General features: G+C 39.9%; 1 protein-coding gene across 1 annotated transcript in view; it reads left to right on the top strand.

Annotated features, from left to right (window-relative positions):
- The window catches only part of fat3a (FAT atypical cadherin 3a), a 174,857-nt gene that overhangs the window by 144,109 nt on the left and 13,606 nt on the right, over positions 1-17,142 (top strand). The window contains exons 14-24 of the mRNA XM_062418455.1: positions 291-444; positions 672-905; positions 2,190-2,582; positions 2,701-2,915; positions 4,219-4,356; positions 7,352-7,495; positions 8,168-8,365; positions 11,293-12,094; positions 13,903-14,037; positions 14,178-14,332; positions 15,953-16,201. Of these exons, the coding sequence (XP_062274439.1) occupies positions 291-444; positions 672-905; positions 2,190-2,582; positions 2,701-2,915; positions 4,219-4,356; positions 7,352-7,495; positions 8,168-8,365; positions 11,293-12,094; positions 13,903-14,037; positions 14,178-14,332; positions 15,953-16,201 (2,817 nt within the window). The remainder of the gene's footprint in view (positions 1-290; positions 445-671; positions 906-2,189; positions 2,583-2,700; positions 2,916-4,218; positions 4,357-7,351; positions 7,496-8,167; positions 8,366-11,292; positions 12,095-13,902; positions 14,038-14,177; positions 14,333-15,952; positions 16,202-17,142) is intronic.

The raw sequence follows: 17,142 nt of genomic DNA, 5'->3' as shown, positions 1-17,142 counted from the left end.
ATACTGGATCAATAAAGTGACCGTATACCTATACCTATTTTTGTTTCAACCAACTGCAGGCCATCCTCACACAAACACTAACTGTAAATGTAGCAATTGTCAAAGCTACACATTTCATAGTGTCATTTCATTCCAGTGACTGGGTCTCTTTATTTCTTTGCTGCCTGTGTGTGTGTGTGTGTGTGTGTGTGTGTGTGTGTGTGTGTGTGTGTGTGTGTGTGTGTGTGTGTGTGTGTGTGTGTGTGTGTGTGTGTGTGTGTGTGTGTGTGTGTGTGTGTGTGTGTGTGCAGGCTGTATATATTGCCTTCGTTCCAGAGGACCTTCCAGTCAACAGTGTACTACTAAGGGTTGGAGCTACAGATGCAGATGTGGGAGTCAGTGCCTGGATCCAGTACTCCTTACATGGTCCTGGATCCCAGGACTTCAGTATCGATGTGGACACAGGTAGGAATTCAGCATGGCTTTGAAACAAATCCAGATGATATATTTTCATTTGAATAATACTTGGTACATGGGCTGCAGCAGTGACATTGAGCCAGGTCACCAGCTAATCACAGATAGAGTCGTGTAATTATGTGTATAGTATAGTATTGTATTGTATAGTCTGACACACTCTCACACCACTGTTTGACTTCATCTCTCAATGTGTCACATGTTTATAAACTGTCCAGGTGAAGTTAAGTCTTCTGTGACTCTGGACCGGGAGATGACACCCAACTACCAGCTAGTTGCCCAGGCAACAGATGGTGGTGGGCGGTGGTGCCATGCTCAGGTGAAGCTGACAGTGACTGATGTGAACGACAACCCTCCAATCTTCACACTGTCACAGTACACTGCCAGTGTCTATGAGGACACTGCCCCCAAAGCCCTGCTCACCCGGATCCAGGCCATAGACCCTGATGAAGGTGATACTACTACTACTATTACTGTTACTACTACTGCTAGTCTTATTCATAAGAAACCCCTTGTAAGAGCAAGGTGCTGAAAGGGCATTCATTTTAAAAAGATGATACGATTCAAAAGCAGCACAGATGCAAAAAAACAAGAACATGATCCAGCAAGTACAGAGAATGAAAGAGTACAGTCATAAAATGAATAAAAATGCAACAGTTCAAGAAGAACAAAGAATGGTGCTAATTAAAAATGGAATAAATTGGTATGTTTTAAGTAGTCATTAAAATATCCACACAATCCGCCATCCCCTGTGTGTGTTCTACAGTGAAGCTGCACTGTTAAACAAGGCTGCATCACACATTTTTTTTTTCTTTTTTTTGTATTAAAGGATAATTATGGTCTATTACAACTTCAGTCTCATTTTCATAGCTGTGTTCATGATGATTCTATTTTTACTCTCTTCTTATTTCTACTAACCAAGTTCTTAATTGAGATCTGACAACATAGATATTATTCTCCAAAAAAACATCAGTCAAACAATGCCTGCAGGTTAGGCCAATTTATTTTGAACAGAAAATGAAGTTGATCCAAACCGTCCTTTCTAAAGATTCATCACAGTTTCCAGACCAGCTTCCTCCTTATTCAGCTTCAGTGCAGAAGCTGAGTGTTGGTGATGCTGAGTGTGAGGGGACAGAAAATGAGTTTTATGAAACAGAACTTACCACAAATTCTTTCAATCTGGGTCAGATCTGTGTCAAATGTGTGTGCTTATTCACAATTCTCAGTCCACTTGACAAGAAACAAGTTATATATTTTGAAGTTAACTTTGGCACTCACAATAAAATACTATCAAAATCCATTATTTTGTGAAGAATTGTCAAACAGAAGGCCTCAGCATGTGCCTACAGGAAAATGTGAGTCTACCTTTTCTTAAGGTGGGTTGCAGGCCTGAAACCATTGCTTCCTCCTGACTGCATTCCCCTGCCTCCCCGATCTCTTTCCCTTTGGAAAGTCTCTCCCTGGGGACATTCATAGTTTTGTTCTTGGTGAGACAGAAGTCATTGTTTGATGAATGCAAAAAAACAAGAGCTCGAGTACCAATACTAACCCTGCATACTTACACCTCCACACATGTGTAGGTGTCATTGTCTTTGTCAAAATGTGTGATATTCACCAGTCATTATACAGGTGCTTTGAGACACATTTACACAGTCCAACAAACACGTGGTCTGAAGCATACTGAGAGTTTTAAATTTCTGATGTGTACTTGACCCCTTCTTTGTCTGTCTGTGCAGCTGGTCCAGGCCGTGTAGTGATCTACTCTCTGGCAGACTCTGCTGGAGGTTCCTTCTCCATCGACAAATCCTCAGGCATTGTGGCCCTAGAACGCATCCTCGACCGTGAGGTCCAACCGGCTTATCAGATAACAGTTTGTGCGTCTGACCAGGGTTCACCACTGCCCCTCTCCTCATTGGTCAATGTCACGATCACTGTGCTAGACATCAATGACAACCCGCCGGTGTTTGAGCGACGTGATCAGCTGGCGACAGTGCCTGAGGATGTGGGAGTAGGCACTGAGGTTCTCAGAGTTTACGCTGCCAGCAAGGACATTGGGACCAATGCTGAGATTACCTACAGTATTCGATCAGGCAACGAGCACGGAAAGTTCCATATTCACCCACTGACTGGTGAGTGTGTGCTAACCACATCTGTGTACATACAGTATATATATACACATATATATTCTACCCTTTGTATGTATTCAAATGTGTATGTATGTTCCCTCTCTCTGCTCACCTTCCTCAGGGGCCATTTTAGTTGCCCAGTCTCTGGACTATGAGACCTGCAGGGACTACTTCTTGACAGTGGAGGCTCGTGATGGCGGTATGCCACCTCTGAGTGCCATTACTACAGTGAACATAAACCTGACAGATGTCAATGACAATGCACCCATGTTCAGTCATGACCTCTACACTGCAGTGGTGTCAGAGGATGCCACCATTGGAGAGTCTGTAATTCAGGTAGGTTGGTGTCAGAGTCAGCTTTTCCCTGCATGCAGGGCCTGAGGATGGAAGTGTTGTTCAGTCTGTCAGTCCAACACCTTTCATCCAGAACTAGATATATTTACAGCTACAGTAATGACCATATGTTCATTCAATTTGATATGGATGTTCATATTATGCAAATCCCTGACATTTTCTGTAGTGCCATCATCACCCTTAAAATTCCCCTCGACCAACACTCTCCTAAAGGTTGGATGTCTGTTAAATTAGCTTTGTCTATCCCCACCACAGAGGCTAAATCCTTTCATTTTTGGGGAGCCACTGACCTTTTGCCTGGCACCAAAATGTCCACCTTTAGACAAGAAATGCCAGAATCTAATTGCTATGACATTTACTGAGCAAATTCCTGCTCACCAGAGGATGAGCCCTTTCCATTTCAGACACTGGGAGCTGTTCTGTTGTGCCTCAAGCAAAAGTGTACTTAACTATGATGGCTCATCCCTATTACACAAAGAGCCCACAAATTCACAATTAACAATTAACAATTATATATTCTCTGGTCTTATCATTTTTACAGTAAATCTATAAACTTAAATACATAATAACTTGTGCATCTGACCAGGATTACAATAAACAACTCCCTCAGGACCCCAATACATTAAAACTGCATTGGCAGAATTGGGTTCATTTGACTGTGTTATATATTACAATACAATACATTTATTTTTAAAAAGCACACATTAAAACAGAAACAATGATATAGATTCAGTAGGAACACATGTATTGACAGAGTATGAACATTGGAATGATAAAATAACACACCTGAGAAATATTGCAAAAAGCTTACCTCTTGGGTCTGCATGTACACCAGTCAGTAGGATTAAGGTTAAGCTCTGTGAATATTGTCTTCAGTCTTATCTAAATATATAAAACCTACCCTGTGCAAGGAAGCCTGTTTTACATTAAAGAAATTGCATTCAACAACAAAAACATTGTTGGCCTAAGAACACAGACAACTGTGATCATCTAAAAGTGTGTGTTTGAGTTGCTTAAGTTTGGCTCAAGTCAAACTAAAAAAACCTGAATGGACTCCAAACGTGAACATCAGAAACCCTATATCCATAGAAACCTATGTGTGTTGGCAGGTTGACAGAGGAGACATTCAGCACAGAGAAGGCTGATAACTGTGCAGCTTATTAAGAATCTGTGATTTATGAATGAAAATCATTTCAGTTTATGTTTTTGTATTGGAAAGGGACAAATGGTCAAAATATGTGACTGTCCCAACATGTGACACGCATGTGTGTGTGTGTGTTTGCAGTTGGTAGCAGAGGATGTGGACAGTCAGCTGAATGGAGCCATCCTTTATTCCATTGTCAGTGGGGACCGAGACAACCAGTTCTTCATTGACCCACTCGGTGGGGTCATCAAGGTCAACAAGCAACTGGACCGTGAGACAGTGAGGAGACACACACAAATACACATGCAGAATTATTTCTAAAAATAGCTCCGAGCCTGCAGAGAGTCACAAATAGCATACTTTTTAAAATGCTTCTTTTTCCTAATGTGTCATGATGGTAACAGCACTGCTTCACCTTGCTGCTGCTCAGACACAATGGTAGCAGCAACAATCTTAAAGCATGTCAAGAATAACAAAATGTTCATCTTAGGTGGGGGGGGCAGGGTTAAACAAACTGAAGCAGCAAATCTCAGCCAAATAGAAAAATCTGAAAACAACACAACACACTGTAATGTTTTCCTAAACACTGACCAGTAGCACTAGACATGAACATATATTTTTTTTGATTGGCTATAGAATAGAGATGCCAAAATTACATACATAACCACAACCATCCCATATCATATATCATTTAATTCTTCAACCAGAGAAGGTCATCAAAGCTAATGCAAACCTTCAAAGAAATATTTCTTACATTTTCAGGCTCACACTTCACATACTTAAGGCTTTAGACTCCAAACATTTGATGTTATTCCCAATTCCATTATCTTCCTCACCATCATCTTTTTTGTTCTTCTTGTGATGTATGCTGTAAAGTTTTTTCATGTGAGATAGCTGGCTCTTCCCTCACAGGGCCCAACAGCTGAAAAGACATCACACATGTCTAGTGGCAAATTGGTCAGCTAGCTAAGGAGCAGGAGTGACAGTCGTGCATACGCAATGATATGCGGGGTGAACTTGAATGACAGACATTGAGAGTTGTCTAATCACATTACATAAAAACATAAAAACAATACCAATTCACTGCCAATAGAAATGGGAGTGAAGCAACCAATTAGAGAACAGCCTCAGGTCACCTGCATGTCAAAAGTTAAAGGACCTATACACTCACTCATTGGGACAGTACCCTTCACCCAGAAATATATGTGTTTGCACAGAAATGAACCAAAACAACTTTAATCTACATTTTATTGCAGATTGTACATTTTACTAACTATTGGCCAGCCACCACTGCCTGTTATATTTGAACACAAAACAGATTTTTGATAATGGTATCACTGTTGGGTGGCTGTGGGTCAGGAGGTAAGGCGGTTGCCCACCGATTTGGCGGTTCAATTCCCGGCTCCTCCAGTCCACATGCCGATGTGTCCTTTGGCAAGATACTTAACCCCAAATTGCTCCAGATGGCTGCACCAACAGTGTGTGAATGTGTGTGTGAATGTTAGTCTCCCTCATGCATCAACCACAGTGTTGGACAGTTTATGAAATGAGTGAATACCTGCAGATTGTGAGCTTTGATTGATGCCCAACTTTGATGTAAAGAAGGCATGTTGGAAGCTGATGAGCTGGTTTGTTATGAGATGGATCCCTCACCAGATGGTAACTAATCACACTTGAACAGGAAACAAACACACAAAGCAGCCCTGAATATCTCTCACATGGAGCTCTTTAATTTACTACAGGAATAAATATGGAAGGCATGAACACTCTTGCCTTCTTCCCCCATCTCCTCCTCTGAGCTGTTTTTTCATCCCTCTCCTTCTTCCTCATCTCCTTATTCTCTGCAGTGCTTGAAAACTTCAGAAATGTTCAGATTCCTATCATAAAGTATTCATGAGTGCAGTCCATGAGCAGTCTGAGCGTGCTCAGAGTGTTGGGGCGTGTGGGGGATCAAAGCTTTTGGCTGATGAAAGTGTGTTTGGGGTTATCACACAGAGAGCAGCAATGCTGCAATGCTGATGTGCCGTCCATGTGTCTGTGCACTAATACTTGTGTGTGTATTTCTTTACATACTGTAGGTCTCCTCCTGTTTCCATACAGGTTCTTCTATTTTCTGGCTTCTCTCTCTCTCTCTGCTAAGCAGGTCACAGTTGTTTACTAGTGAGGTTTTTCTTCTTCATATTTCTCAGGCAGCAGCATATTTTTTTGTTTCTGCTTTTGCATTTCTCTTCAGCATGCTTCATTAGCTCTTTATTTTTTAGCAATATGGAGAAACAGAAAAACATCCTGCAGCATCTTTATAGTAGACTGAGCAGCATGCCAGCGGAACAAGGAGTGTGTGTGTATGTGTGAGGGGTGAGGTGTAGGGTGGGGGTGTTGCGGTCTGTCATAGGCTACTTTTGGGGGCTATTTTAGACTAAATACCAGTTGACTGGGGACAGCTTGCCCACTTTGGGACAAAAGCCATGTCAATTGGTAAATAGTGGTTATAGTTAGGATAAGTCCATGTAATGTCCCCAAAAGTGACCTCACCTGACTCAACCTCAGCTGTCTGAAGCTCTGAAAAATTATCGATGGGCACTTAATTATCAGCTTTCCCTCAGATATACATATGCCAATAAATAAGCGATTTGTTTGTTCTATAATATGAAGTCTGTCATCTCAGAGCACAGTTTGGCAGATCAAAGGTTTTAATAAATCAATTTATCTGCAGCCCTGAGATGTTTTGTTTAACATGTATCAGTGATTGTAGACAGACAATGAAACAATCCTTGTTGCTAAGCATTTGTTACTATTTACATGTAATGAAATAAATAGACATATTTTGTATGTTACTATGTCAACTAAAAATGAAATTCTGTCTCAAAAGGGGCTGGAATTCTCTGGGATTTGGAATCTTAGCCGCAGTGGCTCATAGAGAAGAAGCCAGTCAGAGGTCTGAATCAGAGCGGGTTGTTCTCAAAAAGCTTTGTTTTTACACAAGATCAATTCTAATCTAATGTTATATAATCTAGGAAGACAACAGGAATGAATAGGATACTCATGAGGGCTTGTATACACCCAGGGAATAATTCCTTTTGATTGTGATAACCCTATGTCCTGTCCTCTACCGCCACCCTCAGGGCAAACTTTACCTTTTCAACCCCAACACGCTTAAGAGTCAGTCAAATCATCAGTATGTTGTTTGTCCAGCATTTTTCTACCAGAGGTTATGGACTCAAAGCACTACTGAGATGGTTGCTATCTGTTGATTTCATTGTCTCTGTCATTCCAGGTTCCAAGCTACTCACTGGCCATCAGAGGTCTAGATAGTGGAATTCCACCCATGTCATCCACCGTGATGGTCAAGATAGACATCTCTGACATCAACGACAACTCCCCCACCTTCTCTCCGGCCAACCTCACCACTGTCATACAGGTAAACCTAATGATTGAGATGATCTTCATTAAGACAAACAATGTGATGTATTAGTTAAAAAAAAGAAGAAAAAAAATCAACCAGCTTGAGCTCACACAGTTTGGTCATTATTGTTATTGGAATAAAAAAATATTGCAGGCAAAACATTTTTGCATTTTTCAAGCATATTTTTTATTATTATTTTTATTATAATGTTTGTAATTAAGTGGGACATAAATTAAAGGTGCTCACTGATAATGATATGTAGTTAGTTCTACCAACAGTTTTATTGCAGAATGTTTTATTTTTGTAAGTAGCAACTGATTTTTTCCTGTCAACGTCAGTCATTGGTAGTTCTTAGTTAACTAGCCAGGAAGATGGATGTATAAAGTTGTATTTATCCCTTCAATAATGCCGGGGTTAGGGTTCCTAACAAACTTAATGAGTCAAATGTTCAGGTTAGATAAAAGAAGATTCACATCCCTGTTTTGACATCACTATGCAGCTTCCCAGCTTTGATTATGGCTGGAGACCTTTGCTGCATGTCATCCCCCTTGCTTTCACCCCTCATATTTTCAATGCGTTGATCATGTTGGTCTTGTTAACTTTGAAATTGCCAAAACAAAGACCATATTGTTACCCCACATGATGTACCTCAGGCAGATCTGGTTCACGGTGTGTCTCCTCCTCCAGGAAAACAAGCCAATTGGCACTAGCATCCTACAGCTGTCTGTCATCGACCAGGACTCCTCCCATAATGGCCCACCTTTTGAATTCTACATTCTGTCTGGAAACGAAGGAGGAGAGTTTGTGCTGGAGAAAGATGGAACACTGGTGGCCAACCAGGTGTTCAGAAGGGACCTGGCAACTGAATATGTCATTCAGATACAGGTAGTCAACCTGCTATATAACCATCACACCTGCAGAGATGCTGTAGTCATTCTTTAGTGTCACAATAGTTTCAGAAATAGCTTTGTAAGTCAGTGAATGGCTTAAAAGTAAAAATATGAGAGTTTAAATAACATTACAATGGCAGCAGCTACCATAAGTAGATGCTGTTCTTCCTGGACAGAGAGGGAAGTCACAATAAACCTCCAAATGAGCTTTCAGGAGGAGTCAAAAAATTAAGCTCCATGTGTCACTGATTCTCTGTTCTGGAGTTCACCAGCAGAGCTCCGTGCCCTAGCTGTGCAGGCTGACCCGCAGTGGTGTCACTTGTCTGTGACATATTCTACACATTTAGACATGGAAAGTGTAGTGAAAGGTGTAATATTGCAGGTATTATTTTGTATAGATATATTTAATGAAAATAAACAAATTACAGAATATGTACATACTTTAGAGGCATATTCCCTTTTTCAAGATTTTAACAATACACAAAAATAATTTAAAAAAAGAACATATGAAAGAAACTAAAACAAAAAATAAATAAATACATAACAACAATAAATAAATAATACATTACATTAAAAATAAAATAATAATAACAATAATAACCAGCTCCCCTACCTCCCCCCACCTCCTATATGATACATTATTTAAAGTCATTTGGTTTATATCGTAAAAAAAACAAAAACAAAACAACAAAAAACATTGACATACATTAATAATTACTTACAATAAACAATACAGTAAAGAAAAATACAATGACGTCCAGAAATAAGATAAACAGACAAAATAGTCATTAGGATCTAACTGTGGTAAGATATTCAAGAAAAGGAGCCCAGGTAAGTTCATCATTTATGGGGTTTTTCCTGACTGAATACAATATTTTCTCAGGAGTACTATAGGATACAAACTCATTGATCCAGTGTCCACTGTTCAGATTTCCAGTTTTTAAGTATACATTTCTTGCAAGTAGAAAAAAATATTTTTGATGATGGGTCAACATCTTCCAAAATCCATACTTTAGGATCAGAATCAGTATGAGATTTCAGGATTTCAGAAATTGTTGCAATAATATTTCCAAAAAGCCTCTAGAACTGGGCAGCTCCAGAGCATGTGAAGAAGAGTCCAGTAGACACACTACATCTCTGGCACATGGAGAGAGACGTTGTCATTAAGCTTATTTAGTCTATAAGGGGTAAAATATGTCCAGTGTAAAATATTGTATTGAATTTGTCTTTGTTTGGTGGATATCAGTATAGTCTCTGATTCTTCTAGAAGAGTACACCAATCACCATTATCATATGAGCACTTTAGGTCCAATTCCCATTTTTGCTTAATTGAAGATGTGTTATGCACTGGGAGGTTATTAATAAGAATGTTGTATATAGAAGATGTTAGGCCTTTCATAGAAATACATTTGGTATCAAGCAACCTACTTTCCAATGGGGATTTCTCAGGTATATTAGGGAATGATCCCAATGTCTGGCTTCTAATACAATGTCTTATTTGTAGATACTTAAATAGATTATGCTTTGGTAGGTCAAATATTTCAGATAATTGGGGGAAGCTAGCAAATGTGTCATTAATATATAGGTCACCAATTGTTTTGATACCTTTCCTAATCCACCCTTGCAGAATACCGTCTGTAATAGGACTTGTAATATAAGAGTTCCATTTAGTGGAGTTCTAACAAGTAACAGTGTGTTTAAACCTAAAGGTGTATGAGATTCCTGCGATGCACCAAAGGTACCCAGAAGAACTTGATTTTTTGTAATCACAGAGAATTTCTTTCTTGAACCCACGATAGTAATCATTTTTAATCAGGTTTTTTAATTCCGTGTTGCTCTATTGAGACCCATCTCACATCACTGTTTTTTGTATGCAACCAGATCCATAATGGGCAGAATTGGGCAACTAGGTCATAACATCTGTTAGTCCACCTTTAGTATATGGGGTCTGGTGTGTAATGACCTTGATCGTTGAGGTTTTCTTATGCCATCAAAATTTGTATATGGCTTTATTAAGGTCTTTAAAAAAAATACATAGGAATTTTCAAAGGTATTCATTGAAATAAATAAATGAATTTGGGTAAATATATTCATTTAAATTGTATTGATTCTGCCAATTAATGACAAAGGTAGATCCATCAACCGCTTAAGTTCCGTTTGGTTTGGTAAATCACTAAATCTAAGGTTCTTATTGATAGGGAGCGCTGTTCTTCTTGCCTTGGATGTAAATGAGGAATAAAAAAACATGGCCTACCCAATCCCTACGTAGCTTTCATATGTGCTAAATCAGTGAGATGGGTCTCTTGGATGAAAGTAATATCTACAGATTGGGCCAGATGCAAGAACCACTCGTACACACAGATTTGTTCTTAAATAATGTGTACGAGTGATTTACGAGGATTTGCCGCATTCACCAATGTTCTCATATTTTGGGTTTTCTCTTAGGTACGAACAAAATTTTCGAGTGATGCAGACCTGTCGTACCTGTCACTCACAACCAACCTGCAGTCCTCCAAAGCAGGGGGGGGGGGGGGGGTGACATCATATACTAGATAAGCAAGATATGATAATCACTTAATGGATTAAGGAAAACATTTTTGAGGCAATAAAAAAATGTAAAAATAAACTGCACTGACCGAACACAGAACATTACTTCAAATATTGCCTTAGCTTTAGTCAGAGAAACATCAGCTAACTAAATAGTGTTGGCTTTGGGTATATCAATATAGAAATCAAATCATTTTAGAAATTGTTTGAAATACTTCTGGCTTTAATGAACTTCCTGACTAATTAAGAACAATGTAGAGAAGTCAGAAAATAGAAATGTTTCTTCTCCTCCCATCTCATCTCTTCTCTATATTCTCTCTTATGTGACTTTTCCTATCATTTTCCCCATCTTATCTCTTCTCCTGCTCCACTTAGGTGACAGACTCTGGGAAGCCACGCCTGTCCTCCTCCTCCATGCTTACAGTCAGGGTGATTGAGGAGAGCCTGCACCGCCCAGTGGCTCTGCCACTAGAGGTGCATATTGTCACCATGGAGGACGAGTTTCCTGGTGGTGTGATTGGCCAGTTGCATGCCACTGATGCCGACCCATATGATGCATTGACCTTTGGCCATGCCCCCCCAGCCCAACGCAGTCTCTTTAAGATCAGTCCTCGTGATGGAAAGATCATCGCCCTTGGAGGGTTGGATGCAGGCAGATACTCCCTTAATGCCAGCGTAAGTGATGGCCGCTTTGCTGTTCCTGTGTCTGTAAGCGTGCATGTGGAGCAGGCGACCCCAGAGATGCTGCGTGAGGCAGTGACAGTGCGCTTTGAGAGCGTAATGCCACAAGACTTTGTAGCGTTGCACCTGAAGAGTGTGATGAAGGTTTTGCAGCAGGCTGCTGCCTCACAACAGCAGGACACACTGCACCTGCTCAGTCTGCAACCAGTTGGTGGGACAAAACAGCTGGACATGCTTGTAGCTGTGGAAACAGCTGGGGGCGGGTACTACAAGGCAGCCTACCTTACCCAGAAACTCAGTGCGTCACGGCGGCGGCTGGAGGAGGTCCTCAGAGTGTCAGCTATTCTGGATAAGAACTGCTCAGGGCTGGAGTGTCGCGGGGCGCAGTGTGAGCAGAGCATCATCCTGGACTCACATAACCTGGCAACATACAGCACACCAAGGGTCAGCTTCGTCTCACCACGCTTCCACCGAACCTCACGCTGCACATGCACTGGTGAGTGATCTTAAAGTACCAAGGCCTTGTTTCTCAACCTACAATGTGATCAGGTATTTGCATATTTGTGGTGTTCCAAAAGGTTTCATAAGATTTAAAGAATAAGACAATCACTCCACTGTCTTTTATACCTGGCTCTTCATCCTGTTGGCTGGTAGTTACACAATGGAGCTGTACTTTCCACTGAATCATGCTTTTAGTGAGGACAGACACTCAGAGAAGACCACCTTGTATTAACACGTGAGTTGTATTTTAATACTGTATCTGGATCAGGAAAAAAAAAATGTTACGACAGTGTATACGATGAGATTATCCAGACCACATCTAGAGGTGGATGATCACACTGTGACTTAGCTAGGGGTAAATGGTATGTGTACAGAGTGCTCTCATTCATAATGAAAGTATATTCCCATCAAGTAGAAAGGTCATCTACAGTCTACAGTCAGCAATCACTGATCAATGATCTCACCACTAGGTACATTTAGCAGCTGTTCTGAGGCTTTTGATCATATCATACAGTAGTTGTGTCATGATGGAGGTATCTACATTTATATTTTATCTGAAACGTTTAACTTTTCTACTTTTAAGCAAATGTGGATGGGAATATTTTAAAGTGTCAAAAATGGTAATGTACAAGAGATGATATTGTCACAAATCACAATAAAAGTCATCTTAAGGCACATTACACATAGATCAGGTCTAAACCGTACTCTTTAATTTAATTTAAAGACTGTGTAAAGTGAATTTAGACATTTTCTTCTAAACACATTAAATAGGTCATACATGTATTTCTAAAAAAGGTGTAAAAAGCATTTCAACTATTTAGATTTGAATTCTGGAGCTAGGCTTCACGAACTGTGTTTCAAGATTTCTGTGTCTGGATTTAATGGGCTGGTCTGAACGCGGCGGTGAACCTGCCCCTGCTGCTGTAGAGGTATAATACATTCAGCGCACACTACTACTACTTCCATATGACCTCCATAGTTAGGCCTTTTAAAGACACTAAAACACCAACAGTGATTCATGAAGCTCTATTTTTGAAACCATTAACACTTGTAGCCTATGTGTTTATCAAGTGTGCCAAACTTGAGCTTTACACTCAGTTTGTAATATTTATCACAATCTTTGGAAAACTGTCAGTTTGCAATTTAATAACACACTTTTAGCAAAACTGTAAACATTGATCTCTACATTGGTCCACTATTATGCCAATTGCCTTTCAACATTGACACATGAAAATGCTTTTAGATAACCAGTTTGCTTACAAATCAGACCTTGAGCACTATGCTGTGATGTGGATGGTCATATAGTCAGACCCACAAAGAAGATGAGATAATCCTAACACAAATGTTTTCGTTGTTTGAATAGCATTAGAACATTTTGAGAGAAAAAACAAAAACAAACACTTTTTCACCTTATTTGTATTGATAGTTATGTACGGTGCAAAATAACATTACATGGTGTGAAACAAATTTACATTATGCTTTATTTCATATATATATATATATGTCTATGGTTTATTTAGCAGCTGAGGAAACATACTGGTCGACTGTAGCCGCTCACTTTATCACTTCCTGTACTTGGTACATTCCATTTCGGTGAAGATTGTGTTATTTGTAAATTAGTTTAGGCACTGGTAAAAGTGTTTCACCACTTGTAAATTACTTTTCTAAAATGTAAATGTGTTTTATCCTTGGTAAAAGTGTTTTGCTCATGTCATTTAGTTGTATAAATTGGTCTAAAGCTTTGTAAAAGTTTTTCACTTCCCGGCTGTGTGTGTGTATTTACATGTGTGTTTGTGTCTACAGATGCCAGCTGTGCTGTCCTGTCAGAACACTGTGAAGACCAGCCCTGTCCAGTAGACATGCAGTGTGTTTCAATCGAGGCCACCAGAGGGCGCTATGCTTGCCAGTGTCCACCTGGCAAACTGGGAGAGTGTGCAGGTGCGTGTGTGTGTGTGTCAGAGAGAAAAGGAATGGAAACACCAGAACTGGGATATCTTATTTACTAAAGCAACTGCAATGTATTTCATTTGTGTGTGTGTGTGTGTGTGTGTGTGTGTGTATGGGGGGTGCGCGTGCAGGCCATTCATCTTTGAGTTTCTCAGGAAACAGCTATATCAAGTACCAGCTGTCTGACCGTCTGCAGACGGAGCTGAAGCTCAGCTTAAGGATCAGAACGCTGCAGAGCCGAGGAATCATCATGTACACACATACTGATCCCTGCTCCATCCTCAAGGTAAATGTGCACACAGACAGACAGGTACTGGTCTAGGCTCCGACATGTTTAAGGGATATCAGGCTCCGAGTTATACAACAGGGCATCAAACTTTTACTGCTCTGTTATGTGTCGGTTGAATCCTTGAGGTGGTGTTTGGTGTGATTTGTTCATTGATATTGACTGATATTGATATATATGATATATTAAGCAGACTTAAGAATCTTCATTATTCTACTGTGAGTCATCAGAATTTTGGCACCAAATTGTCCTCTTGTGGTTGGCCAGTGTCTAGGAATTATTTTTCTCAGATGTTCATATACATTGTTCAATTTCATAAATGTCTCCTGCACCAGTCTGTTGCTGCAATATGTCAGTGGAAAGAATGACAAGAAGTGCAAAAAGTCAAAAGTCTTACTATATTATGATGCTTTTTAAATCAAATAGACATGTACCTATTAGATACATTGTACCTATACAGTAGATATGTCAGTTTTATAATTAATCATGGAATTTGGCTTGAAAATCTGTAATATATAATCCGTCTGTAAAATGTTGTAAAGCAACGGAAGCATCTTGAGTGAGTTTCACATATCCACAGTGTGCAGTCACAGCCACTCATTAAAAATGTAATATGTTGGAGTGTCTTGGTAGCCAAGTGGTTACCGCGCATCCCTCTCTCTCTCTTCCCATTTCCTGTCTGCCTCTCCGCCATCTACTATGAAACCTGAAGGCAAAATAGCAAAAATAAATCTACATATAATATGAAACTTTTTCACATGTCTAAAAATGTCTAGACCTATGTAATTATTGTGTTGAGTTGTGTACTTTTCCCAAACCCAAACAAATCTGTAATTTTAATTAAGATAATCAACCTCTTTGTGCATGTGTCAGCGTGGTGTTTGTTGCCAGAAGCTGTCTAAAGTCAGTTTTAAGCCACAATTCAATGATACAATTTTTAGGTCTGTTATGGTTTTTTAATCATTTCTTTTGACTGGATGAAGGATTTTAGTCATTGGATCTTAAGTTATGAGAGAAGCACATATTAACAGCCAGCTCAGCTCACAGCCCCTCTGGATGTCCCATCCACTGAACAGTGTGAGAGAAACACTGAAACCTGAAAACTGCTTTAGTCAGTATTTTTACCGGTTTTACCCGATTTGTTTGTTTCGGACCTTTAATGATAATTCTGATAATTACTGGTAGAAACCTCCTGAACATCTGTATCTTAAATTGTCAGAGAAACAAGCTCAGCAAACATTAGTGGAACCCCATTGAATGTTCCGTGTCTGCTGAGCAGTGCAGTGGAAACACTGATTTTCAAAGTGAAACTACTTTATTCAGTGTTTGCATAATTCAGCTCCCGTAAAAACTTCCTTAACAATGAAAACTGAAAGAATTCTAACCACTAGAAGCTGACTGCAATGACAAAGTCAACAACTCCCATGATCCCACGCTACTTCATAATGTCATCAAATGAAAGAAAGAAAACACTGAAGAAAGACACACTTTTAACGAAAATGATCCTAACAAGGAATTTGATGTGTGCAATATCATAGCTCTGTGTGTGTGTGTGTGTGTGTGTGTGTGTGTGTGTGTGTGTGTGTCTATGTGTGTGTGTGTCTATGTGTGTGTGAGCAGTTGGAGGAGGGGAAGCTGTGGTTCCAGCTGGCCTGTGGACTTGGCAGCGGTGGGGGAGGTGGTGACAGTCCCGACATGTTGGGTATCTCCGGCCGTCGTATCAATGATGGCAGCTGGCACACAGTGGCGCTGGAACTGAACCGCAACTTCAGCAGCTTGGCACTGGATGACAGTTACATAGAACAACGGCGTGGACCTCCCTTCATACAGCCTCTCGCTCCAGACAGAACCATCTACTTTGGGGCACTGGTTAGTCCATGTGTAGCTGTAGTGGGCATGGGGGGAAGGGGAGCAGTGGTCAGATAGTGACAGGGTTTGGGTATCCAGTGATGTGTTAAACTGCATCTGTCAGAAGCATTTCTAGTGGCAACTAGTAAAATGTTGAGTGTAGTTTTCTTATCATCCCTATTATTTTGCTGTGTGATCATTTGTTAGACTACAAAATCTTTTCATTTCTGCACTGCTCACACTACAATACAATAACACCCCCAGACTGTCATGATGTTCATGTTGGGCCTAGAGCCTAGATACAAGGGAGAATTATCGGACAATGGACACATGGACACAGATAGGTAAAAGCCCCCTCAAGTCTTCACTGGCACTTATTCATATCTTAACATCAATGGTGCCAGAAGATCACACTCACTGATGAAACATCAAGTTTACTCTTGAGATATAAGACAAAATATTTTTCAGCCATCCAATCTTCACAAGTTAGTTTTTGAGGGTACATAACATAACCAGTAGTTATAGCCATGGTTCTTACCAGTGAAATCTCCTGGAGCATACTACTTTTAGGTCTGCAAAATAGTAAATCAAAGGCTTCAGTATTTCTCCCCTAGAATGTCCTTCCTGTCAGTGTGGAACAGTCTTTGAGCAGCATTTAGATTTTCATGTTGAAATAAACGAGTCTTATAAGGTTTAATTTAACAACTGAATGAATGTGAAAATTAATATGAAATATCTTGTAATCTGGTATAATAGAGACCTCCTTTGTGGTTTGGGGTTGGACTGTTGTTGACATTTTGGTTACAAACATTCAACATTCATCTATTGTTACTTCTAAAAATCATAGGTGCACAGGAATACTGAGAAAAAAACAATGAAAACAAGATTCAGGTGGTTCAAATATAATATGTTATAATGAATGGGATGAACTAAACATACTGTAAGTTACCCTCACAAAAACA

This window comes from Scomber scombrus, chromosome 5 (genome assembly GCF_963691925.1).
Source record: "Scomber scombrus chromosome 5, fScoSco1.1, whole genome shotgun sequence".
Classification (NCBI taxonomy): Eukaryota; Metazoa; Chordata; class Actinopteri; order Scombriformes; family Scombridae; genus Scomber; species Scomber scombrus.
Note: the sequence above shows the minus strand (reverse complement) of the source record. Positions and strands in the feature narration are given on the sequence as shown.